The sequence below is a fragment of the Sturnira hondurensis genome, unplaced genomic scaffold (genome assembly GCF_014824575.4).
Source record: "Sturnira hondurensis isolate 20B ecotype Veracruz unplaced genomic scaffold, ASM1482457v3 Scaffold0014615, whole genome shotgun sequence".
NCBI classification, from domain to species: Eukaryota; Metazoa; Chordata; class Mammalia; order Chiroptera; family Phyllostomidae; genus Sturnira; species Sturnira hondurensis.
Genome location: NW_028087246.1, coordinates 1,005,498 through 1,033,393, shown reverse-complemented (window position 1 = coordinate 1,033,393; position 27,896 = coordinate 1,005,498). Strand labels below are relative to the sequence as shown.

Below are 27,896 nucleotides of genomic sequence, written 5' to 3'. Positions count from 1 at the left end.
CCTGCAGCCCAAGCCTGGTCTGCATAGCAGTGGGCACCTTCATAGACCTGGGTCACTTATTTCTGTAGGAGCCCTTTTTTCTTAAAACAGCTAAACCAAAATTGAACCATTTTTAAAGGGAGCTATGTAGTTTTCCCTGCTGTAGTCACAGAGAAGTAGAAAGAGGGAGACAGATTCTACTGTTCTAAGTTTTAGAAACCTATTCTTGGATTGCTGTGATCTAAGCCGTGAAAGAGTTGGCAGCGGCCTGTGAATGGTTTGTAATGGAAGGTAGTGGTAGGTAAGTTTAAAATGGCCAAAAAGAGTCAATGGACATTGAAAAGGTTAAGGTCTTGGAACAGGAAGCCAAGGAACAGGGAATTAGTTTTTTCTGGGAAGAGAAATTCACGGAGTTTTTTTGAGTCAGAAGGGAATGTAATCAGATTTTTTATTCCTAGAAGTTTGTGGGGTGGTGGCATTGAGAATAGCAGGGAATTGTTAAAATGTAATCTTTATTGTATTTTTCCCATTACCATCTAGTCCCCTGGTGCCCCACCTCCCCCGGCAGAGAATGCTAGGGAATGTGTGGAGACACCAGAGTGCTTGCAGGGAGAGGAGTGAAGGGTTTGGTGCAGTGGTGCGTTCAGGGGAAGGGAGAGTCAGGTGTGGCTGTGGGTTTGAAAGGCTTGAAGAAGTGGTACAAGTGGTTTTGAAAAGGAAGAGACCAGAAAGGGGGCTGCTCTGAGGGGAAGGACTAGTGGTTTTGATGCTTTGAGTTTAAGAGGGTAGTAGCACATTAGGATGGAATTGTCTAGAAGACATTGTGTTAGGTACTATATTAAGTGTTGGGAATAGAACAAGGAGCAAATAGGCACAAAAAAAAAAATCCCCTTCTTCACGGAGCTTGTGTTTCACTGGAAAAGATAGAACAATGAAAATAAAATATGCTTAGTGTGTGCTCGCTTCGGCAGCACACATACTAAAATTGGAACGATACAGAGAAGATTAGCGTGGCCCCTGCGCAAGGATGACACGCAAATCCGTGAAGTGTTCCATATTTTTGAAAATCTCAGGTATTCCACGCAGCAAGATTTTTACTGATACGTTCCCTAGAGCAAGGGACATAAAGGAAAGAATAAACAAATGAGATCTCATCAAAATTAAAAGCTTCTGCATGGCTAAGGAAAACAGTATCAAGATAAAAAGAGAAGCAACTGTTTGGGAAAACATATTTGCCAATGATACCTCAGACAAAGGTTTAATCTCCAAAATATACAAAGAACTCACTCGACTCCACTCAAAGAAGACAAGCAACCCAATTAAAAAATGGGCAGAGGACTTGAACAGACATTTCTCCAAGGAGGACATACAGAGGATCCAGAGACACATGAAAAGATGCTCGATATCGCTAGCTATCAGAGAGATGCAAATTAAAACCACAATGAGATACCACTTAACACCAGTCAGAATGGCTATCATAAACAAAGAAACAAACAACAAGTGCTGGAGAGGTTGTGGGGAAAAGGGGACCCTAGTTCACTGTTGGTGGGATTGCAGACTGGTACAACCACTATGGAAAACAGTATGGAATTTTCTAAGAAAACTAAAAATGAACGTGCCTTTTGACCCAGCAATTCCACTATTAGGAGTATATCCTAAGAACCCTGAAACACCAATCCAAAAGAACCTATGCACCCCGATGTTCATAGCAGCACAATTTACGATAGCCAAGAGTTGGAAGCAACCTAGATGCCCATCGGTAAATGACTGGATCAAAAAGCTATGGTACATTTACACAATGGAATTCTATGCTGCAGAAAGGAAGAAGGAGCTCCTACCTTTTGCAACATCATGGATGGAACTAGAGAACATTATGTTGAGCGAAATAAGCCAGGCGGTGAAAGACAAATAGCATATGATATCACCGTTAACAGGAATCTAAACAACAAAACAAACAAGCAAGCAAAATATGACCAATGACACTCAAATATGGAACAGGCTGACAGGGTCCAGAGAGGAGAGGGGAGAGAATCATATGAAAAGGGAAAAGGAGAGGGACTCACATGAATAAGTATAAAGGACACATGGACAATAATTAAGGTGGGGGGGGAGGAAATGGGAGGGACATGGGAGCACTGGGGGGGCAGGGCAGGGAATATAAAACAGAAAACTGTACTTGAATAAGAATTAAATAAAAAAATAAAATTAAATTAAGGTGCTCATAAAACCTAGTTTTCCCAGTTTAACCCTGTTGTTATGTGGGGATTATTGTAGCAACCCATTTTATTCTCAGTGTCCATATTTAGACAATAAAGTACATAATCACTGTAATTATAATATAGAGTACAAAATTGTTCTACTATACACTTAGGAGAATGAATTAGATGGACTCTGAAATCATGTAAAACATAAAGGTTTTGTTAAAATATATAGTATTTTGTTAAAGTACAAAAAATATGCTTAGTGTGCTCAGTAGTGGTATGTATGGAAGATGAAAAATAAATGAGATAAGGAAGAGAGATAAGAACTTTGGGGGTTGGCATTGAGATTTTAAATAGGGTGACCAAAGAAGACGTCATCAAGAAGGTGACTTTGAGTGAGAACTGAAGGAAGTAAGGGAGCTGTCCTTGTGGCAGTAATCTTGGGGAACAGCATTTAGCAGTTATGTGCCTAATGTGTTCGAGGAACAGTAAAGAAGCTGAGCTGGAGAATCGCTGGAGATGACGTCAGAGGGCTCATGAGGCTGGGTATAGATCAGGTAGGGCCTATGCATCAGAGAGGAGCTGGGTTTTAGCCCTGCTGGAGGTGGGAAGCTTTGGAGGATGTAGAGCATTGACATGATATGACATATGTGTCGTGGGCTCACTCGGCTGCTGTGTTGGGAATAGAGAGTAGAGGACTCCTTACAAGGCTGTTGCCTGTGTCCAGGTGAGAGATATATGGACCAGGGTGGTGGCCATGGTGTCAATGAAGGTAGAATTGACAGGATGAGCGGACAGATGTGATAGTAGTGTGTGTGTGTGTGTGTGTGTGAGAGAGAGAGAGAGAGAGATTAATTGACTTAGAAGGATAACAAGAATTTTGCCCTGAGTCACCAGAAGAATGGAGAGAGTATGTTCTCTTCCTGTTAACTAAATAAAAGGTGCTTTTGGATGAACTATCTTAAGCAAACAAAGTTTCCAATAACAGGTATGCCTCTAAGAACGTCTGCAGTATGTCTTTAAGACGATAGTGTTCATGGTCATATTTTATGATGAAAAAAGCTATTGGCAAGCCTTGTCAGGAACTCCCTGTGGAAATATCAATTGCTTTTCTTGGCTCCAAAGTATTTCCTGCACAGTGTATTATACTTTGTCCCAAGTGTGCCATTAAGGGATTTGAAGGTCTGTTCAAACATGTATGGCAAGTGAGTACTGTCACTTAAGCCTGGCCAGAGGAGCCAAGAAACGTGAAGCACCTCCTAGGTGGACTGTGACATGCTTGAGGGCTGAACCAGAGGTGCAGGGAGTGGGAGGGGCAGGGCATTATCTCCTGCGCACCATCCTTAGCCAGCACGTGCTAAACTAAACCGCCCTTTCGGCGGAAAGTGTGTGCCCACATGTCTGTGTGAATCTTCAGGAGAAGCTTCATTATACCGAGCCAATAGCAACCCCCTATCCCAGTGGGATGTAATAGAATTTATTTGCTGGAACAGAATTTACCGGTGCTAATCTAGACTTGCTCTTTTTGTAAGATTTAAAATAACCTTCTTCAAATTTATCTTCAGAAGTCATCAAAGATGACTTTTGTGTTCATGAAGGGCTTTTCTATATGACTAAATGGGGAAACTATGGGATGTTTGGTGCTTGGAGTTTGGGTAGGCCACGTGTGATGGAAATGTCCGTGATATTTTTGTGCAGGGTTTCATTTGAGTTATTTGGTAACAAGGTCTCTTTCTGTTGCTGTCCAGTTTTGCAATACATTATATTAATTTTGAAAGGAAGGGGAAGAAAATCTAATCAACACCAAACACTTTTGAAGTGGCCAGATTCTTGATTCTATTAAGTTTCAGTTGCTATTGGTAGTTGGTCTAATTTATAGCTCACGGTAGACTGGATGGTTTTTCTCGCTTTCTGAGGGAAGGATCAGTAGGACTCAAGAAGTTGTGCGCAGGTCTATACTTGCTTCTCTTTATCTAGGCATTTGTGACTTTTCTTGCTAAAACTGTTGTTTTCAAGTTGGAGAATGGTGAACTTTATGGTTATTTTGAGTTTATATTGAAACTAGAGTTATAATTTACATATGAAGCCTTAGAGTTGTTTTAGGAAAATGCATATATTTAAATGGCTTCCAGTTTTAGTCATTTACGTTTGTGTTTATGTTGGCTCCTTATGGTGATAAGTTTAGACTGTGGTGAAGGAACAGATAAGACTGCCAGTCTCCAGATGTGCGTATCGTGCTGACAGGTATCTTCGTTCAGCTGGCTCTTACTGCTCGGTAGTTATTTCATTCATTTCTTGCAACTTTTAAAGAATGTTTCTTTTGCAGCTGGTTCAGGTCTTTCTCATTCTCTTCAGAAGAAGAGAAATGGAAACCAATATTTATTGAACATGTTTTATATGCCCAACATTTAGGGAGCCTCTGGGGAATATAGAAAATGAATGTGACATGGTTTTCTGCCTGGTTGGAGAAGAAAATATGCAAGCGAAGAAATGGAATATAGCCTGATCAAGAAACCTTATAATGAAAAATAAAGAGAAGAAAAGGAATCTCGTAATGAAAGAATAGTTAAGGAATCATAGTGGAACAAAGGAAGGAAATAGAACATTTCTTGAGAGGGAGGGTGTAGTCAGAGAAACATTCCCAGGAGAGCTGGGTCTCGCATGTTGACTGTTCTCCAGGCAGACAAAAGATGAAGAGGCACTGCACGCAGTGCTGCTCGTGGTGGGAGCTGTGTGTGCAAAACGCGCTCTGAATCTGTTGGCAGGGAACGTCCCACAGGACTGTGCGGGGCTGCGGGTGGGGGGCCGAGGGCCCTAGATCCGCGTGCCTGTTGCGCCTCTGCCCTTCAGTTGCTGAAGGGTTGTGACTGTCTGAATCCATTTTTCCTCTGAGTTGGAGAGTTACCATATTTTTAGGACGATAAGATGTACCAGACCGTAAGATGTACCTAGGTTTTAGAGGAGGAAAATAGGGAAAGAAATTTTGAAGCAAAAAATGTGGTAAAACATTTAATAGCATAAATAACATAGGCTGCTTCCCCTTGCTCCCAGTAAGTCAGGTAACTTACATTCGGACTATAAGACATGCCCCCTTCCCCGTCAAATTTGGGGAGAAAGTGCATCTTATAGTCTGAAAAATATGCTACCCTCTTCTAAATCAAAGGGGCAGTCATTGTGTGGGTCAAATTAGTTAAAGGCACAGGGAAGATTATATAACAAGAATGTGAAGCGATAATAAAAGCCTTAGTGTTTATTACGATCAACATACTCATAATTATATTTAAATTCTCTCTACTTCACTAACTCCTCTCGCTTGTTGAACCCCCTTTATTTGAGTCTCTTCTCAGGGTTCTAATGTCAGCTTCTTTTTTCAGTTGACTCTTGGCCCTGGGACACCTTTGCTTCACTGTCAACACATTGTGGTTCATTCCCTAATCCGGACTTCTGTCCCTAGGACACTCTTCCATCTTCAAACCTACATTTCCAGCTGCCACTGGGGTGGGCCTTTATCACCTTGGACTTCCTGGCTCTAAAGACTGACTGTTTCCCCCATACAAATTCACCTGTTGAGCTCCCTGTCATGTTCCAGGCACCTGTGCTAAGAGCTTTTCCATATATAATCTTGGTTTACACAATAACCTGGTGATGTTGGACACAATTGTCCCCATTGGAAAGATAATGAAACTGAGATTCAGTGAGATTAAATAGCTTTTCTGAAGTGGTATGACTAGTAGGTGGCAGAGTCGTGGCGCGAAACCCGTTTGTTCCTGCTCTTAACCACTTTCTCCTGCCTCTTCACTTTACTTGCTTTACAGTCAAGACCAGACTCATTAAATCGGCATTCTGGACTCTCATGTCTGCTTCTTCATCTTCCTTTCTCACTCTTACTGTGCAGTTCACTATTACTTGCCTTTCCTAAGGGAAAGTCTGCACCTTCTTATCTCCTTGTTTTTGTGTGTATGTCCTTCCCCAGCTCAGTCTTCTCCTTTTCACCTGTTTACCGGTCAGAACCCCGAGGGAGGCAGGGCGGTGTAGTGGAGTAACCCAGGCAGGATCTGTTGCCCGTTGAGTGGGTCTGTTTTCTCTTCCCCTCGCAGTCCTGGTCTGTTCTACAAAGGGCCGGGTCAGTTCACCCTCAGACCGGCAGTGTGGATCTAAAGTGCACATTCAGTGCGCATTCAGTGTGTTAGCAAGCTGTGTGCTGCCACGCATTTTGCCAACATTTGCTGTTGTCAGGCTTGTTAGTTTTGCCCAACTGTGGGTTTATAGTGTTATCTTGTTGTGGTTTTAATTTGCATTTCTCTCGTGACTAATGAGGCTGAGCACCTTTTCCTCTCTATGGGCTATTTTGCATTTCTATTTTGTGAAATGTTATTCAAGACTTTTTCCCATTTCTCCGTTAGATTGTTTGCCTTTCACTGATCTATAGGTGTTTTTTATACATTCTGGATATGAGCACTTCTGTGGCTTCTCTTTTTACATTTCGTTTATGTTATCTTAGGATAAAAGGAGAACTTTAATTTTTATGTAGTTGGGTTTATCAATGTTTTCTATCATGACAGTGCTTTTCTGTATGTTTATAACATGTTTCCCTGTATATTTTCTCACATACTATTTTGTAAAATCCTGCTAGCCTTTTAGATTAGCATCTTCCTTAGCCATTTCCCACTCCCTCCATGAACAGTGGCTGACCCAGCTAGTGTTCTTGTCTTCGAAGGAAGGGGATTCTAGCAATTCTGTCACTAACGTGAGGCTTATGTTCCTCTTAGAGTAGAGAAGTCCTGCTACGACTCCCCAGCTTTTCTTAAAGGTCTGTCTCCTCCTCTCTTGGCTCTCTCAACTCAAGATTTTGAGTCAAGCCTCATCCCTACTCATTTCAGTGGTAAGGTTCTCATAGCCCCCCCTCCCCCAATTTCATTCCTGATCTTACTGGAGAGCAAGATTGTCACTCGCCATGCTTTGGTTTGGAGAGCACAGGGGTTGCAGCCTGATGGAGAAAGGAGATTGCCTTTTCCTCATCACATTGCCATACCGCTCTGTCACCTGTGTTACTTTCCAAAAGGAGACAGTAGGCAGATTGCAGATCTGTCCTCAGGAAAGCTAATTGCAGGGCGTACCTGGCACATGTTTCTCTGTGTGTGGGTGCATGTGCATGCACATTTGTGTTTGGGGAAGCAGAATTCAAGGAAATTAAAATTAAGTATCATAGCGTGCCCTTTCTTGAACATTTTTAGTAGCCATGACACTTTTATTTCCTATTAGTACTCCCCAGTTGGTATCTGCATATATTTTCACTGTTTATTTTTGTTAGCAGACCTCATGTGACACCCATGTTATCCTGTTCATGGAACAAGACTGAGTGAAAAGGATTTGTGTGACCTGTGATTTGATTCCCTCACCAACCCGTTTCCGGCCTGTCCTCCAGAGACCAGGCTAACCCTCCAGGGAGAACGGCCCCCCTGCAGCATGTGCTTCTGGTCGCGAGTGCAGTCAGGGCTGTGGGGGAGACCGGAGGGCTCGTTCAAGTCCTCAGTTCACCAGGTCAGGAATATATTCATTCTCCTCGGGCCCCACGCCTCCTACTCTGAGCCCAGAGCTCTCTGAAATGTTGACACCCCGAACTGGTGGCCGTCAGCACCAGACCCTTTACTCTCCTTACTTGTACTTCCTTACAGAGTGTTTTCTGTTTGTAGTATGCCTTTTTCTGTGCAGGAGGGTTGGTTGCTTTCATCTGATTCTTCGAGGGAATCTGCCAAACTCCAAAGTCAGTGAACTAGACTCTTCAGCCTTTGAGGTCACTCCCACAGAAGAAGGCCACTCCCTTTGCATGTCCGGGGGAAATTGGGCTTCTGGTTTCTAACCCACATACTCTTGTGTCTGCAAACTGTCCTGAAAGCTCTCTTGCGTCCTAATGATCTGTTATGTTTCTTTCTTCATTGTTCTGTCCATGTATTCATCTGTTTATTTGTCAGATATTGAGTACCTAGATTGATTATCAAGTTTCTGTAGCATATACAAAGATGTGTAAGATATAATTGATGAGCGTATAGTCTTAACAGATGAGGTAAATCATGGATGTAAAATACTAATATAGTGAAGAAATTGGGCAGTGTCATAGAAGAGGTATAGATGAAGTGCTTTGGGACTTTAGAAAATGGAGAATTTATTTGCCTAGGGCAGGTGAAGGTGGTGGAGTGGTAAGGAAGTGGGAAAACTGTGTGGTGGACTCTGGGCCATAGAACAGCCAAGTCCTTTGGACTAGGCCTTGAGAGATGGATAGACTGATACCTGGAAATGTTAGAAGCAGCGTACCGTCTCTGGTCCTTTGTTTGTTCAAATGAGACTTGAGTACACACTCTGTCAAGCCTAACCTTGGTCACTTCATAGAATTTATAGTTTATCAGGGAAGAGAGACGCTGACCAAATCATTTCCTAATTAATTAGTTCCTTCCTTCCTGCCCTCCTTCTTTCCTTTATTCAATCAATCAGTATATATTTGAGTGGCTACTAAATTCTGTTCTCAACTGTTGGGAGTCAGTAGTGAATAAAATAGCCTCAGTGCTCATGAAGCCTAAGTTCTATTTGGGAGACAGAAAGTAAATTATTATGTAATGTGTTCACAGGCAGGGATAAGTACAGTGATGAAAAATAAAGCAGGATAGGGTAATGACAGTGAGGTGGGGCTCTTCAGTTAATGTGATCAGGGAAGGCCTTATTAGGGAGGATATTTGAGCAGAGACCTGAACAAAACGAAGAGAGTGACCGCTATGAATAGTTGGGCAAAGAGTTTTCTAGATAGAGGGAGTAGCAAATGTGAAAACCTTGAGATGGATGGCGTTAGTATTCTAGGCACAGCAAAAGATCTCAGGGTTGCAGTGTACTTTGCAGAGGAAGGACTTGTAGAAAATGAGGATGCAAGAATAGATAAGGGCCGATTTGACAAGGCCTTGTGACGTGGTGACGTGGTGATAGACTGATGTTGGGAGCTGTTGGGAGAAGGGCATGATTTGATTTATGTTTTTAAAGTGTCACTCTAGCTGCTTTGGTCCAAAATGGAAACCAGGAGACCAGTTATTGCAGTAGTTCAACAAGGAGATAAAGGTTGCCTGGGTTTGTGTGGTAACAGTGGAAGTGGCAGGACGATACACATGACAGGAAGGGCCGATGGGCCCTCCTGGTGGATGTGGGTGTAAGAGGGAGGGCCAAGGGTCATGCTCTAGTTGGGTGTCTTTGGCTGAGAGCGGGGGTGCTGGGAGAGGAGTGGGTTGTGGTGGGCACCGAGGACTCTCTTGGTTCAGGTGTCAGCTGACATCCAAATGGATATCTAGTGGGGAATTGAACACGAGTCTGGAATTCAAGGAAAAAGTTAAAGATAGGCATTTAATTCTGGTAATTAATAGCATATAGAAGGATTCAAAGCCATGAAACTGGATGAATTCTCCTAGGGATTAAGTTAAAAGGATCCTCTCCATGGTGTTGTTTACTCTTACTTTGTTTCCTTTACCAAATCAGATTTAAGTTGAACTTTTGGGGAAAAAGTACTTCATAGTTAATTGTATGTACTTCCCGTTACAGGTGCGAGAGAACGCACTTTTTGGTTCTTCCTCTTTTTAAGGTATTTATGTTGATTAGCGGGTTCAGGCGTTGCCACTGTGTCCCATCTGTTATAAAACTCCATCCCAATCAGGTTAGGACTGTCTGGTTTTAGTAACCATTGTTGATCAGATCCTGAATCCATTATTTCATTAGGGATGGTAATATGGTGGTATTGACCGTCTTTCCTTTCTCCTTAATTAGCTAAAACTCTTCTGTGAAGAGCCACAATACCTTAGGGACTATTTGGTTAACCTGAGACACAGGAAAGGTAGGATAAATGCTTGGAATTTTCTAAGGTTGAGCAACAGAGAACCCTTTTATGATGATTCCTGAGTCTTAGACAAGATTGTGTTAGCCTTTGATGGCTTCCTTGTTTTCCTGTTATGACAAGATGTTCTAGGATATTTTGTTTGTTTTCTGTTCCAGAGTCGAATTAGCTGTTTCTCTAAGGACTCACACAGTCCTCGCTCTGCCCCCGACGTTTGTTCTCTTCTTGTGTGTGCCAAGACAGCAAGATAGACTCAACATACTTTTTAAATGCAGCGTATTAATTTATATGTTAATTGCACCATTTCTAGTGACGTGATTTATTTATTAATTCCTGCTATTTTATGGAAAATATTTGACATTGTGTAATGCTTCATTCTTATTGGTAGTGTAAATGTTCATGAGTTGTGTACTTTCCTGGTTTCGGGCCTTGAAATGGAGAATTAAGGGTTTGTGTTTTATATGAGAACATTTTGTAAACTTTTATTCACGCTTTTGTTTTCTTCATTTATATTTTATTCTATGGCTTCGTTGGGAGTGCAGCGACATGCTGCGTTGAGGCCTTTTTTCATTACCCGCACACTTTACTGATCTCATGCAATGAGCTGTATAAAGCAGCGTGGTACTTCTGGTATTTGGGGCCTTTAGGGGAGAAGGAATGAAAATGTGTGTCAGGAAAATGAGTAGATGTGGCATTGATCTTGGGTGTCTTGAAGAATTGAGTGCCAACCTGGCGCTGCTGGATCGATCATCTCCATGAGGTAGTCTGTGCTTTGGACAGTAAAAACCCTGCTCAAACCCTGTGGTGAGTGTCTAGTGCTGGAGCTTCCGAATGGGCAGGTTTTCCTTAGGAAGGAAAAATGAAAACTTTGCTCTTTTCCTTTCTTCCCTCCAGTGATCTAGCAGAACTTTCCTATTTTCTTCAGGTAATTAAACCAGGGAGCAGTGACAAAGAAACAGAAGGGGCCTATGAATCGGAGCTCCCTGAGGAGCTCTGTGGGAGCCATCTGCAGCAGTCCCCGAAAGGCTGTAATGACAGTCCTGACGTCATTGTGGAGGCTCAGTGTGATGACAGCGACTCGGAAGATGGACATGGCAACGCACCAGATGTTCTGGTTGATGGTGTCAGGAAACTTGCAGTGTGCGTTCCTGAAAAAGGTGAGTACTGGACTGCCATCCGACATTCGGTTTTAGTGAGTTGGTAGTGTTAGGCATTGGAGTTCTCTCTGTGGTCCCTTCTCAATTTCCAACCTGTGTCAGCTTTTAGGGAAGGGGATCTTCATAGACATTTAGTTCCTGGTTGCCAGGAGGGACAACATGCCACTGGTAATTGTGGTCAGTGGTTGCTGTTACCGTTTCCTGGTAGGTTTTGAGTTGGTTGATAACTGACCTGAAATGTCCTGTGATGAGCCCTGTCCCACTTTATGGTTGTTGGGAACAGAATTAGCCAGCTTTTAAAAATCCTTACAAAAAGCACTTCATTTTACCCTGAATTTTTCTTTAACGCTGTACATTTGGTAAGTATTTATGTAATTGGTGGTGCAAATGGATCACCTTAAATTTGGTAGGTAAATTATTTTAATGTTCAAAGGACGTCCAACCTAAGAAAGAGTCTTAAAGAGTTTATTTGAGTTAAGAGCTAACCTGATGACAGTCACTGAGAAGCACAAACTGAACTGATTCAGAAAATGCCCTGGAGAATGGCAGCTTTGCAGCTTATTTTATACGTGCGAGTCAAATGAGGATATGTTACGAGGGTTACAAGAAATTCACTGGTGGCAGATTAGGGGGGCGGGAGAAACCGAAGCTGGGATGCCTCTGAGAGTGGATAAAAAGCAAAATGGAGAGACACACATCTTTTACATTGGCGGGTACAGGGTAGTTAACATCTACAGCACGTCGAGATGTATGTGGCAGAACAAGATAACAATGAAGGTTCTGGGGGCTGGAAAAGAAGATGACTCTGACATTTCAAAGGTGTTTTGTCTTAGATGCACAGAGACAATAGACAGTCTCAGAGTTAGAGATTGGTGTTTGTCAAGGAAGCCACAGGTCCAGGGCACCACTGCACCCCATGGCCCATTCTGCTCAGACCACCTGTGGGCTCGCCGTGGCCTCTGGGGCTTTATGGCCTGTCGTTGGGCCTCCCCTGAGCCTGTCAGGTTTAGTATGTGACCCCTTTTTCAATTACGTTTACGTTACAAAGTGTTTTTGAAAAATTTTAAACCTTTAAAAAAGCTAGACTTATTTTCTCTGATCAGAATCTAAGCCATGTGTCATCTGAATGCAGAGGACAGCAGTCGCAAACACATGGTGAGGAGCCATGAGCAAGGCTGACCACACTCTGGGAAATGTAACGGCAGGTAGCGATGAAATTGGAATAGCTCGATGTATAGATCTCGGAGAGGTTTTAGGTGCAGGGAGTATGGTTTTAAGCCAGATTGAGTTGAATGTATATTATGAAATGGAAAAGATTGACCTGGCTAGGCCAACTAGACCATTAGTTTTTTTATCAGGAAGAAGTTTCTGGCACAGTCCCCATTAAAGGCTAGAAGAAATGCCAGAAGATCACTAAGGAGAATATTCAGCAGACACCCTGTAATAGGGGCTGGTGAGCACACCTCACTGACGCCCTGAATGGAGCCGGAGGTGATTTCCGGAGATGACTGCGTAAGACACGGGCAGCTGCTCCAGTGATGACTAGGTGGTAGCTTGGTGCTAAGAACAGTGGTATCTTGGTACTCGTTGTTAATTCTTTCCAGAACTCGTGATGAGTGCCTGAACCCACGAGTACTGAACAATGAAGCATTTTCTCTCGCGGGGCAGTGCCGTGGCTCATACGAGTTCTAACAAGTGTGATGAGTCCTGAGCAAGCACCAAGTGCTGAAACATATTTTTCTCGTCGAAATGTGAAGAGTACAGGGTTTGATGAGTTCTAAAGCTAACGAGTACCAAGGTGTGACTGTACGCATTCTGAAGGACTCTCCGACTTAGAAATTTTTTTAATAATCTATTTTATTGATTATGCCATTACAGTTGTCCCCTTCCCCCTCTTCATTCCCTTCTACCCTGCACACCCCCTCCCACCCACATTCACCCCTCCTTTAGTTCATGTCCATGTGTCATAAGTTCTTTAGCGTCTACATTTCCCACACTACTCTTGCCCTCCCCCTATTTTCTCCCCACCGTCTGTGCTACTTATTCTCTGTACCTTCTCCCCCACTCTCCTCCTCCCACTCCCCTGTTGCTAACCTTGCATGTGATGTCCATTTCTGTGATTCTGTTCCCATTCTAGTTGTTTGCTTAGTTTGTTTTTGTTTTTGTTTTTGGTGTGGTTGTTAATAACTGTGAGCTTGTTGTCATTTTGCTGTTCATATTTTTTATTTTTTTTCTTAGCTAAGTCCCTTTAACATTTCCTATAACAAGGGCTTGGTGATGATGAACTCCTTTAACTTGACCTCATCTGGGAAGTATTTTATCTGCCCTTCCATTCTCAATGAAAGCTTTGCTGGATAGAGCAATCTTGGATGTAGGTCCTTGCATTTCATGACTTGGAATACTTCTTTCTAGCCCCTTCTTGCCTATAAGGTCTCTTTTGAGAAATCAGATGACAGTCTGATGGGAACTCCTTTGTAGGTGACTGTCCCCTTATCTCTTGCTACTTCTAGAATTCTCTCCTTCATTTTGATCTTGGCTAATGTAATGATGATGTGCCTTGGTGTGTTCCTCCTTGGGTGCTCCTTCTTTGGCACTCTCTGAGCTTCCTGGACTTCCTGGAAGTCTATTTCCTTTGCCAGACTGGGGAAGTTCTCCTTTGTTATTCGTTCAAGTAAGTTTTCCACTTGTTGCTGTTCCTCTTCCCCTTCTGGTATCCCTATAATTTGGATGTTGGAACGTTTAAAGATGTCCTGGATGTTCCTAAGCCTCTCCTCATTTTTTTGAATTCTTGTTTCTTTATTCTTTTCTGTTTGGTTGTTTCTTTCTTCCTTCTGGTCCACTCCATTGATTTGAGTCGCGGTTTTCTTTTCATCATTCTTGGTTCCCTGTGCATTTTGCTTCATTTCACTTAGTGTAGCCTTCATTTTTTCATCTAATTTGTGACCAAAATCAACCAGTTCTGTGAGCATCCTGATCACCAGTGTTTTGAACTGCGCATCTGATTGATAGGTTGGTTATCTCTTGGTCGCTTAAAAGTATTGTCTCTGGGGCTTTGATTTGTTCTGTTTGAGCCATAATGTTTTGGTCAGGTCACGCCTGTTACGTATGAGGTGTGGAGCCTTAGGTGTTCACCAGGGTGGGACAACCCATTTTCTGGGTTGTGACACTGTATGTGGCGGCAGGGTCCAAGAGGGAACAATGGTGCTTGTTCTGCTCTCTGTTGGACTTCAGTCCCCTTTGCTGCTTTCCACAAGTAAATTAGGCCCTTCTGATGCTGGTTCCCGGGTGGGTGGGCTTGTGTGTGTTCTAGGACCCTGTGGGTCTCTCCAACGAACTCTCCTGTGAGGCCGGGAGACTCTCCCAGCCCCTTTTCAATTGGTGTTTTTAGGCTTTATTTCCCTGTGCTGGGGCCCTGGGTTTCATGGTCTGTCTCGCTGCCCGTTTTTGCCCAGTTAATCTGCGCACAAATGTGTGACCCCGGTCAGCCCTGCGCCATGTGCGCTCCCGGGTATGGCTGCCACCGCCTTTTCCTGCCAAACCCCTCTACCCCAGCCACCGACTCCCCCCCTCTTACCGGTCTGGTTGAATGGTTGTTGGACTTCCGTACAGTTCAGTTTTCTGTCTGTTCTGGTTGTGTTTTTGTTTTTAAATCTTTGTTGTCCTTAATTTTGGTTGTGCGAGGAGACACAGTGTTTCTACCCATGCCTCCATCTTTGCCGGAAGTCCTTTTTTTCTGGAAATTTTTTCTAAACGAAGAGGCTGCTGCTTTCTCCCTGCTCCCCAACCCCCTTCGTCCCCCAGCCCCCCAGGTACAGCAGCCTGAGGGCACTCAGGTTCTTTTGGTTTTATGCCTCCAGGACTAGTGGTTTAACTGTTCAGGGACCAGCCAATTCCACTTGGCTATTACTCTTTGAAATTTTATTCTTCTGTTGTTTCTTTTTTCTTCCTTTAAAAGCAGTTGGATACTGTGACCCTTTTCTGAGAGTGAGTGTGTGTTATCATAATGGCGTCAGTACTGTGAGTCATGTTTTTTCTATGAGAAGAGAGGGAAATAACCAGGACCCTAACTAGCCAAATTCTTCATCATTAAGATCACCAAGGGAGAGAGATACTTGCAGTCTGAATTCAGGCAAAGGAGCACTTTAAAACTTACTATTTGGCCCAAAACTGCTTCATGGAAATGGAGTCCTGATGATTGGACTTGGCAGACCTCAGCAGCCCTTTTCCCCCTGGGCTTCAAGGTGAAGGGATAAAATGCCTTGATTTCTCATTAGTGGTTGTTACCAAAATAAGGGCAAGAAAGTATTGCTGGGTGGAAATGATGGCAAGTTGGTGCCCCGGGTGCATACTAATAATTCACTTTGCCCTTTGTCTTTGGAAATGTGTTCTTGGTTTGTCCTCTATTGTAATTCCCGTCCTTCTCTCTTACAAATAAATACCATTGAGTGCTTTACAAGTCCACTGAATGCTTGTGTTTTCTTTACTCTTTTTACAGTCTTCCTATCCTGCTCTTATTTATATTGCTTCCTTACTGGCCCTGACTGAGGGGACAGCCTTAATCTTTTCTTCAGTATCTGGTACAAATTTCTCTTTCCTGTTAGCCTCTAAGTAAGGAGTTTGTGAAACCACATGGCTGTTTCTCATTTCTTGCCCTCTTGATATTTAGGAAAATTGCAATTTGCTTTTTAAAAAATCATGGTGTTTTTAAGGATATTTTAACCAGCTTTTCTTGTCCAGATAATATGAAATCTGGTTATAGTTAAGATGTTAGTACTTTTTGCACCATTTAAGGTTTTGAAATTTGTTATTGAGACAAACCATAACCTTAAGAACATCGTAAACTTTTCCTTAGACTTCTAGAAAGGTTCTTTCTTTTGTGTTGTAATTGCAAATGGATTATTTGTCGTATTTCACACTTGTATTCAAAAGAGTGCTTTTTACTTGTTTACTTTTGTTTTAATATCATGTTTCTTTACCCAAAGCAACTGTTACATAGTACATGTGTATTCATTATCTATCCCTGTTTGCCCAAGAAACATTTTTATCTTTAAGTTAACTACTGGTTTCTCTTTTAAGTAGTTGCTGCAGCTATCTGTAGCAAGTGCCAATCAAAGTGTTGAGAAAAGTTTCTGGGCATCTCAGACCTACACAATAATGTCTTTTAGGAAGACCGCAGGACCTGCATCATCCTTAGTCCCTGAGAGACAGACAGTGAGCCGAAGACCTGGGCCCCTTTGGTAGGTCCAGTCCCACAGCCTCCCGAGGCCAAGCTTTTTCCGCTTTCCAGGCAGTGAGTGCTATTTTTGTCAGCACGGAAATCCGCCATCTGTATAGAGCCACGGACAACCCTGGTAAACTTTCTTTGGTATCAGATGTGTGGGTAATGGTGGGCTGGTTTACACACTCCAGAGGATAGACATCAGCATGGCCAAATGATACAGCTGGGCCATGTTCTTTCTCTGTGTTTTTAATCATCGGAATTTTAAGAACTTGGCCTCTGAATCTTGGTGACCATGACCTAATTAGGTTATGATGTACATTTCCTCTTGTCTTCCTGGTAGGCTCTGCCAGAGATCTTGTTTAGTTTTCTGGTCTGGAGACAAGCCTCTCCCAGTACTGTGATGACTGAACTTGGGTTTGAATGTGGACTTGGTGACCCTTTCACTATTCTCTTCTGTCTCCTGGCCACCTGCAGTTCTTTCCTGAAGGGACAGTCCACATGGAATCCTTGAGCCTTTTAGAGGTTTGAATTGATCTACTGCTGAGTTCAGGAGCCAGGTAGAGCTCCTTTTCTCACTTGACATTCATCTCCTTTCAATGACTGGCCCGTTCAGTGCCCCTGTTCAGTTCTCATTCTTTGGCTAAAAAGTAACTGTATTTCCCTTTGGCTGAGAAAAAAGATGCATGTGATTTCCTCCTGTGATACTTCAGGGTTACTGAAATCCCAGAACATTTTCTTTTAAATGTCAGGAACCCCTCTTCTTTCTTGAAAATAAATTTCTTCATTTTTTTTCCGAGATCAGATTTTTTCTACCCTTTGTTTCCCAGCTCTCCACTGTGTATGTGATGATTAGTATAACTGGAATGCAGTCAGTCATTTTGCTTCCAAAATTATATTTAAAAAATTAAATGTATAACAATTTTCCATCATCCACAATTTTTGGACAGTGTTTTGTGTCAATATTTTAAAATCTCATAAAAATGTAAATTCTTGTCTAGACTGATTTTAGAAGATACAGTAGGAGTTTTTGCCTCTCTGTCTTTCTGACCAAGTGGAGAGTACAGTCATATCAGGTGTGAGTCAGGTAGAGAAGGTGCACCTTCTGTGTGGGCCAAGAACACCCTCCTCTTGTAGTTGAGCCTTGGTTGCTGTTGGCAGATCAGTGGGAGGGATTTATCCAGGTCAGTCAGCTGCAAAAACTGGCTTCGACCCCTGACCACCAAGCTCCACCCTTTGTGGAGGATCAGCTGTGCAGGGGCAGGGTGGTGGTGCTCTGAAGTGGTCTACGGCTGTCCCCTGGGTGCACTGGGCCTGGGGTTTTTCTGGTGGTGCAGGCCAAGGTCCATCCCCACCTTTTTTTTTTGTCTGGGGCCACCCTGCCTGAGTTATAAAGCAATCTGAGATGGCTGCTACTTGTGCTGGTCTTGGAGATTTCCAGGCAAAGTAAAGCTGTGAACCTAGGCTGGCTGTTGCCAGTGCTGGGCCTGGGGATCACTGAAGCCAGCTATTGGAAGTTGTGAAGCATGAGCCAACACCTGCCATTCGTGTGGAAAAGCAGCTTGGGTGGGCCCCTAAGATGGGTGGGTCAGAGTCTCTGGGGATCTCCAAGAAGGGTCAGACAGTGTTAGCCAGGTTTATGGAGTCTCAGATATGGTACCAGCTTGTTGGCTTTGTTGGGAAAACGTGTAGGAACAGTGGAAACGATGGCCTCTGCTTGCCTCGATACCAGACCTGTCAGGTTCTCCCTGTATGCCGCTGGTGCCTTTCAAGATGCTACCCCAGTGCTTGAGCTCAGGGGGGTGAATCTGAGTAGGTGAGTCCATGTATGGGTTCTTAAAGAGGAACTCCTTGGGGATCCAGAAGTTTCTTCCACTGACTCAATTCCCACTGGTTATTGTAGCCATAAGTTGTGTGAGGACTCAGCTTCCTGGCACTGGAACCCTGGGCTGGTGGGCCTGATGTGGGGCTGGGACTCCTCACTCCTGAGAGACTCCTCCTGAATTTTTATCCACCCCATTTGGGTGAGGGATGAGCCCATTCCACACCTGTGCTGCTCCTACCAGTCTCATGGATGTGGTTTCTATAGTTGTCAGACTTCCATTCAACTTGATTTCTGATGGTTCTGAGTGATGGTTGTTCTATATTTTGTTTGTAATTTTGATGTGTTTGTGCAAAGAGGTGAGTCATGTCTTCCTATACCACCATCTTACCTGGAAGTCTAGTTTTTAAGTTTTTTCTTGTTTCTAGCTCACATGGATATTCTTCCATGTAATTTTTATTAATTTCACAGTTTTGCTGAATTTTATGATGCTGATTCTTTGTTGATTGAAATTATCATCTGGTTTCTCATCTCTAAATCTATTTCTAATGTTGAACCATCCTTGAATTCCTAGGATAAAACTGCTTAATCCTGATATATAATTATTTTTAAAACACATTGTTGGATTTACTTAGGTAATATTCAGTGTAGGACTTTTGTGTCATGTTAAATGTCCTGTCATTTTCTTAGCATTACTCGATTTTTTTAATCAAGAGTATATTAGTTTCATGAACTCTCTCGGTCAATTTTTGACTCTTTCCTATTTTTCCAGAATGGCTTGTATAAGACAGGAATTAACTGTTCCTCAAAATTTGGTAGAACTCATTGTGAATTTGCCTGCACCTGGTGTTTTTCAGGATGCAAGATGTTTGCTTTTTTAATCTTTTCCATACTAATTGATCTGTTCAAGCTCTCTCTTTTTGTGCCAGTTTTGGCATAGCTTAATGGAAATTTATCCACTTAAATTTATTAACATATAGCTATTCCTAATACTCTTTAATATTCTTTAATTATTAAAAAATGCTCTAGTGTTTGTACTTTTGCCTCACTTTTCATTCTGTATTTTAATTATTTGAACATTCTCTCTTTTCTTGATAACTCTTGCTTGCCAAAGATTTATTTTATTAACCTTTTTAAGGAATATGCTTTTTATTTGTGTTATTTTCTCTGTTTATTGTTGATGTTCTGTATATCATAGACGTTTGCCCTTATCTTTGTTCCTTATTTTGAGGGCTTGCTTTTTTGCCTTCTTTCCAACTTCCTGTGTTGAGTACTTACTGTTTTTAGCCTTTTTTGTTTCTTTATAAATGTTTTCAAAGTTATGTTTCCCTCAAAATACTTTCTTATCTGCATTCCATAGATTTTTGACTTGCAGAATTTTTATTATCAGGCCATTTTAAACATAAAGATTTGTTACATAACCAGATTGGTTGTTATAGCTATTTCATTTCTAATTTTTTGCTATTTCATATTATGGTCAGACAACAGGGTCTGTTATGTTGTTAATTGTTTTTTTTTTTACTTTGTTAATTCTTTATAATTTATTGAAGCTTCCTTTATACTCTATTACATGGTCTTTATGTCTAAACATTACCAGTTTGCTAAGGAAGAGGAATGTGTATATATATATCTAAAAACTTAATATGTAATTATATTATTATTCCCTTCATAAGCTCTTTATTGTTTTATATACTTAATCTGTGGGTGTCTGAGGGGGCTGTTTAAAAATACATGTTTATAAATTTATATTTCTTCTACAGTATTTTCAATTGTGGCTTGGTATCTTTTGAAGTTGAATTGTTTTATATATATATATATTAGGATATAGCTAGATATATTTTTGTATACATGCCTATGTGTTTTCACACATATCACTGATATTTATTGAGCATTTACTAGGCCCTAAGTACTTTATAATTAATCTTCATTATGTTTAATTATTTGATGTTTAAACATGCCTAGTATCTATTGCAGAAATATTAATAGTATCTCTCTTGTACTTTTTATTCCCAAAGCACAAAAAAGTTGTACAGCTGATAAAGGAAGTTTAGAATCCCTGGGAGGTTTTTAAAAAGTTATCAATCCCTGGTACCACCCTAGACTATCTGATTCTAGTTGATCTGATATTTTTAAAAAAATTCTCCAGAGACACAAGGATTCTCCTACGTACATGGCCAGAACTGAACAGTTGTAGACTTGTCCTGTTAACCATTACACTGTGTCTCTGCTCACATGCAGGAGTACACAGAACACAGGTTAAACGTTTCATGGCAGTCCAACCCTCCGTGTGATAACTGGTTCTGTCGGGATCATCAATAGGTACTACAATGGATTGTTCTGTTTCCATTCCTATGGAATGCTAATTAAAATAATTCAGGCCAAGATCTATTGCCTCAATTTTTTTGCTTAATTGTGGGAATTTTTTTTTTGTGAGGTGGGGTGTGTGTCTGTGCCCTATTTTGCTGTTTTGGCTATAGCCTGGTCTACATACATCTTCATTTATCAAACCTAGTCACACTGTGAACTATGGACTCTTGAAACTTCTTCATGTGTTTAGTAGTTTGTATATATAGCACTGTCTTGAACTTTTCTTATTAGAAAGAACTTGAGTATTTCGTGTATTTTGTTATTAATTCAAAAGGAAATTTTTTTTAGCATTTTCCCACAGGTTGTTGTTGATATGTGAGAAAGTTATTGGGGTTGTTTAACTGTATACCTTAATGAGTGCTCTTTTTATTTCTAATAATTTTTCAATTGGTTATTTTGATTTTCTAGGAGTAAAATAATTTTATCTGCAAATAATAATTTTGCCTCTTCCTTTCTAATTTTGTGCTTCTTATTACCTCATTCCATTGGCCATCTCTTTAAGGGCTGTATTACATAATAGTGGTGATTGCTTTCTTCCGGACTTTAATGGGAATGCTTCTAGTATTAAACCCACAAGCACAATGCTGGTTGTTGGCTTGAGACCAAGTTAACCAAGTTTCCTCTTTCTTTTTTACTAAAAGTTTCTATTAGGAGTGGATGTTGAAATTTTTTCAAGTGCCTTTTGAACTTCTTTCAAGATGCTCTTTTTCCCTTTGGCCTATTCACATGTTGACATATAACTTTGAATAATTCTTGCGTCCCTCATGTGACCATCACCCTTGTTTTGTCATGGTATGGAGTATGTTTTGTATCTCAATTCTGTTTGCTAATTATTTATGATTTTTGCATTTATAATGTAGAATGTGAGACTGGTCTGTGGTTTATTTTTATTGTGGTGTCTTTGTTGTGTTTTGGTATCAGGCTCTATTAACTTTGGAGGAAGAATCAGGGGGCCTTTCTCTTTCAGTGTTTGGAGCAGTTAGAATAGCCTAGAGAGTGACCAACTGTTCTCAATGACTGAAGCATTTGAAGAACTTATGCTTGAAACACGGGCTAGGGCTTTCCTTAGCCCGCAGCTTTCTCTGGCTCTAGTGGTTTTTGGCTTCTGTAGGAATTTTTTCTCTCTTGCATTAATTTCAGTAATTTGTATTTTCTAGAAAATCATATATTTGAACGACATATTCTGATGTATTAGAAAATAATTGTACAAATTTTTTCAATTTAATTTCTTGTGCATTTATGATCATAACCTCTTTCAATTTTCTTCTCATTTTAATGATATTAGCTAGTGATCTAATTTTTAGTAGAACTTTATATTTATTCCTCATTTACTGTAAATAACTAATTTCTACTTTTATCTTTTATTACTACGAGCCTTCTTTCAGACATATGAAGTCTGAGGTAGTTGGAAATGACAGAAGGTTGACTGGGAATATAGTTTAAAGAGTCATTGGCCTCTAGTTAGTTCCGTGAAGAACCCCTCCCTTCTAAGAATCCCTTTAAGGGACTGTCAGAGGACAGGGCCCACCTCTTCTAGTCTGCCCCTGGACTCCCCTTCGTGAAAGCCGTAAGTATGGTTTATCTCACTGCCCCCTGACCTGGAGGCTCTGTAACAGACAGAAACTCGTGTGTATGTATGTGGTAAAATATATATATATCATCAATTTTGCCATTTTAACCATTTTTATGTATACAGTTCAGTTGCATTAATTACATTCATGATGTACAACTGTTACTACTATCTATAAACTTTCTCATCATCCTAAACTAAAACTCTCTAGTTTTAGTTTAGGATGATGTAGCAGTAACTCTTCATGTCACCTACCTCAACCCCTGAAAACCACTAATCTACTTACTCTCTAAATTTGCCTGTTCTCAGTATTTCATGTAAGTGGAATCATACAATATGTCTCCTTTCTGTGCCTGGCTTATTTCACTTAGTATAATGTCTTCAAGGTTCATTGGTGTCATAGCATGTATCAGCATGTCATTCTTTTGATGGCATCTGAATGATAATCCATTATGTTTATATACCACATTGTGTCTGTCCATTCGTGTTGATGGCCACTTGTGTTGTTCCCGTCTCTTGGTATTGAATAGTGAGTAGTGCTGAAATGAACATTGGTGAGCAAGTATCTGGTTACCTGTTTTCAGTTTACGGGGGCGCATACCTAGGACTAGGATTGCTGGGTCGTATGGTGAGTCTATATTGAGCTGACTGAGGGATGTGGGTTTTTTTAAAGGATTTTTTGTTATTAAATTTGTAGTTATTAGAATGGCTAACAGAAATATAAAATCACGACGAGCCCTAAGAAATCTTTTTTTTTTAAAAATATTGTATTTATTTATTTATTTATCTTTAGAGGGGAAGGAGAGAGGGAGAGGAACATCAATGTATGGTTGCCTTTCGTGCGTCCCCTGCTGGGAGTTGGCCTGCAGGGAACCAGACTGCAACCCAGGCATGTGCCCTGACTGGGAATCGAACCGCGATCGTCTGGTGCGCAGGCCCGAGCTCAGTCCACTGAGCTACACCAGCCAGGGCAGCCCTAAGAAATCTTGAAACAATAATCATTACATCTGTTTGTTATTGAAATGTAACTGGTGCTTGCCCAGTTCTTTTTCCAGCTTGTCCTTTTCACCTTCTCCTTCTCCCGTCTTTGTCATGGAGTCACCTCTGCCTACTTGCCTAGTTTCTCTCTGACACATCAGCAGGCCTAGGGGCTTGAGTTTCAGAACATTTGTCTAACATTACAAGTAGTTTATTTTATAGAATACATAAATAAAACACCTAGGAATAGACATATCTATCAGCCTTTGTGCTAGCAGTGTTAACACAACGTTAATTGGAATAGGAATTTAAATAAAAAGAAATAATAGTAAGCGTTGTTTATGCTGTTGTCTGGCAGTGGGAGCTCCCAGGACGCCAGCACGTCGGTCACTCTGTGTGCCTGCCCTTCGCTTCTGTGCAGTGAAGGAAGACCTGAAGGTCTCGGGGACCACCCTCCCTGTGGCTCTTGGAGTACCTTTTTGATGTGGTTCAGATTCTCTTGCTTGTTGTTCACTTTTAGCTTTATATGTGGTCCCTGGGTTATTTAGTAATCCACTTTCTTGAGTTTATTGGTAGTAGAATGGGAAGATCAACATCTTTATGTGATAGTATCATTTTCTCCTTATTTTTTCAGATTTCGGTATGAAAAAATTGTCATGGAGATTTCGGTCCCCCTTGGAATCTTTCTCCCTAGTCCATCCATTCATTCCCCTCTCTGGTACTCTTAGACTCGACAGTTTGTGCTAGTGACAGGGTCATAACTGTTCATAGTTACATTGTCATAGAAGTAATAGAGTTCTGGACCTGCACAGGTCCTACATGATCATGTACTTGACCTGTGATGGTTTACCTGTGATGGCTTTCAGTGGAGCATTTGACATAATTTATCAATATTTTGTAACACTAAATGAGAACAATAAATTTGCTCTCAGTAAGGCTGCAAGGTAAACTTACTTCAGTTTTGCTATAAACGATGCCAGCTCACCATTGTAACATTGACTTTTCTTGCTGAACAGAGGCTCTTAATGAACAGTTACATGTTTTGGTTAAATAAAAAACAACAGGATGACAAGTTAATTTTCAATGCAGTTACCAAAAATACTTCAAAGTGTGAGATCCCGGGCAAAAACTTAATTTCTAAAATGTACTTATAAAAATCTACTCTGGTTAAAAGGCCAGAAACAACTGATCTAGTTCATCCCTTTTGTTTTACAGACGAGGAAACTGAGGCTCAGAGAAGTTACTTGGCTTGTCCAGTGTCCTGCAGGAAGTTAGTGAGTTCATCAAGGATAAATATTTTATACTTACAATAACAACAGACAGTTTCTACATGTGGGTCATATTTTTTTAGAGTAAATCATGCTAGATCATTTTAATGTCTTTCTGTAAAAATGTGTTGGTCATTGTTCATTGACTGCCTCTATTTCCCCTTTTCCTATTCCCATTTGTTCCCGGGTTTGCATCTGGACATCTGTTCCTTTCCCAATTCGCTGTGCTGTGGGCAAAGTTGACCCCAGTTGCGGAGCTGAGTCTTGGTTGTCTGACATGAGTTGCTTGGTGTACTGGTTACCCTGTGGCGGAAGGCTGCCTGAAGCAGTGGGGGTGTTCTGATCTGTATGATTCAGTGCTGTAGCCACATATGGCTGTTGAACACCTGAAATCTGGCTAATGTGACTAAGAAACTGAGTTTTTAATTTTAGTCAATTGTATTTTAAATAGCTATATATGGTTTGTGGCTACTGTATTAGGCATTATAGCTTTATATGACTTCCTCTTCCCATAGTCACATGACCTAAGCAGTCTAATCAGGTTGGCTCCTCCTAAGAGTTCTGGGATATAAGTAGTTTCCTGATGGATACAAACAAGGAAACACTTACCCCTAATTGCTACTGGCAGCTATTTTATGTCTTGCTAAATGTAGTGGATAGAAAAGTGGAGAACCAAGAAAAAAGTCTGAGCCCCTAAGTGGGCCCTGGATCAACCGGTCCTGAAGTCCACCTTACCACTGAACTTTCAGTTGCATGACCCAGTAAGTCTCTTTGATATATAAGCCAGTTTGTGTTGAATGTTCTGTCATCCCAAGAGTATCTAAGCAAATACAGAGGGAATGACACACGAGGCATGATGTTTCTTGTTTGCAAAAGAAAGATGAAAAAAAGTAAAATCTAGATGCTTGTCCTCAAGGTGAAATTAGCTTATAAGAGGAGATACAATAACAGACATGTGTTCTGGGTCTTGCCTGCCTTTGTTCCCTTCGATGAGAACTGCCTTTACTGAACTGGTACATACAACCTGTCCCTGCCCCTGGGTCTTACTTAGGCCATGAGTGGATCCCTGACCTGAGGACGATTAACATGTAGACTGGCCAGTAATCTGTTAGATTTTTTTTTCTCCCTAGCTTGAGGACTCTGGAGCTAAAATGCTACATAGAGTGAGGACTGGAGACAGTCTTTAGGGAACAGTGGCTGCCAGTAACCACTCAGTGCACATGGAGAAGAGGAACCAATTAGCAGAGGGACGGAAGGGCCATACAGAGAGGAAGGGGGAGAAGGTGAAAGGAGGAGGAGAGAAAAGGGAGAGAAAAAAAGACAACTTGTTCTCTGGGCCTTGAAGGATGAGTAGGGTTTGTCAGGTGAAGAAGGGTGAAAAATACTAGAGGTCTGTCCAGAAAAAGCCCAGCCATTGTTAATGTAATGAGAATGGTTTGCATGGCATAAATGTAACCTGGCAGTCAAGGAGAGTGGACTGGAATGCTCATGTGTGAACAGTGACAACTTTGCTGTACTGGTCAGTGGGGGCGGTAGATGTCGTTGAGAGAGCATGTGTACTGTGTGGCCTTCACATTCGAAATGACTTAGCGAATAGAGCAATGAATCTGCATCAAATTTTGCGTGAAGCTTGAACATTCCTTGGTAGAAACTATTCAAATGATTCAGAAGGCTGCAGCCATGGGCAACTGGTGATTGGCAGCTTCATCACAACAACGCACCTGCTCATGCATCATGTTTCACGCAGAGTTTCTTTGTGAAACATCAAGTCACCCAGGTGACTTAGCCCCCCTACAACCCAGACTTGAAACTTTGTGACTTCTGGCTTTTCCTAAAACTAAAATCACCTTTGAAAGGGAAGAGATTCCAGATTGTTGTTGAGATTAAGAAAATATGATGGGGCAGCTAATGGTGATTGGAACTGTGTGAGGTCCCATTATACCTACTTTGAAGGGGACTGAGGTGTCATTGTCCTATGTACAGTGTTTCTTGTATTTTGTATCTTCAATAAATGTCTCTATTTTTCATATTACATGGCTGGATACCTTCTGGACAGACTTCATAATTTTGGTATGAACAGGGACACAGAGGTGGATGGTAGGTAGAGGAATATATACAGTGGAAATAGTACAGGATGCATAGTGGGGATACTGGAAGGGAAGCTAGAAAAGTAGGCTCTGGTGACATTTTGTCCAGTTATTTGGTTGCTGAGACACCTGTGTCATCTAAGAATCCGGGATCCAAAAATCATCCAAAGTTGTTAAGGAAAGGAGACCAATTATGAGAAAGAAGGGATAGCTTCCAGTCAATTTGGAGGTGTAGATAAACATGACTCACCTCCTTGCACAACTACAGCAAAAATTACACCTAGATTACAAAGCAGCTATCACCCAGAAGTGTTAGAAAATTGAGCTGTATGGAAGTTTGACAACTGAAGAATTAAAGAAGTCACATTCATTCAGACAGGTAGTGAGGGTAGATATGCAGAGACATGGAGACATGCACAGGTAGTCCCACACCTATGTGCGGTGGATAAAAACCAAGAGGGATACCTTGGGAGTGAGGGATCCCAGCCCCACACTAGGCCATTCAGCCCAGGGTTCCTGTGCCAGGAAGATAAGTTCCCATGACCTCTGGCTGTAAAACCAATGGGGGTTGCAATAGTGGAAGAAACTGTGGGATTCTTAGGCATCTCCTGCTAAAGGGCTCACAATAGACTTAGGACTTATGCAGACTCACTCCCTCTGGGCTCCAGTACTAGGAAAGCAGCTAGAAGGGCACCGTGGCATATAGGGAGAAGCTGAAGTGTCTGGCATTAGGGTGCGTGCTGGGGGACAGCCTCCTCCTAGACAAAACTCCAGAGGCCAGGCAGTGGCCCTTGTCCCTTTTCTGAGCCCTCCTCCACACAGAGCCCTCCCCCATACAGAGTGGTGACACCATATTTAAGACTCCATTAACCTAGTTGACAGGGATTGAGCTGCTCTGGTGATTCCCTAAGGCCCTGCCCCATCCGAATTATGGTGTGTGCTTTTCTACAATAAGCCACGCTACTAAGACAGGGAGTCAAAGCAGCTCTACCTAATACATGCAAACAAACACGGGGAGGCTGCCAAAACGAGGAGGCAAAGAGATATGTCCCAAATGAAAGAACAGAACAAAACTCCAGAAAAAGAACTAAACAAAATGGAGATGCTCAAAGAACTCATTGGGTAGTTTAACCCCATAAAAAATCTAGGCAGAAATGAAAGTTACATCAAGTGAAATAAAGAAAGACTTATAGGGTATCAACAGTGGAGAGGATGAAGTTGAGAATCAAATCAATGATTTCGATCATAAGGGAAAAAGAACATTCAATCAGAAAAGCAAGAAAAAAAAAGAATCCAGAAAAACAAGAATAGGCTAAGGATCCTCTGGGACGATTTCAAACATACCAGCATTCAAATCTTAGGGGTGCTGGAAGGAGAAGAGGAAG

General features: G+C 41.5%; 1 protein-coding gene and 1 non-coding gene across 5 annotated transcripts in view; both read left to right on the top strand.

Annotated features, from left to right (window-relative positions):
• DIS3L2 (DIS3 like 3'-5' exoribonuclease 2) overlaps positions 1 to 27,896 on the top strand; it is a 279,723-nt gene that overhangs the window by 62,721 nt on the left and 189,106 nt on the right. For all 4 annotated transcript variants that reach the window (XM_037063524.1, XM_037063522.1, XM_037063521.1 and 1 more), the window contains exon 6: positions 10,970 to 11,201. In XM_037063524.1, coding sequence (XP_036919419.1) covers positions 10,970 to 11,201 — 232 coding nt within the window. The remainder of the gene's footprint in view (positions 1 to 10,969; positions 11,202 to 27,896) is intronic.
• Positions 935 to 1,041, top strand: LOC118999187 (U6 spliceosomal RNA). Its single transcript, XR_005069063.1, has one exon. It is a non-coding gene; the product is annotated as a U6 spliceosomal RNA (small nuclear RNA).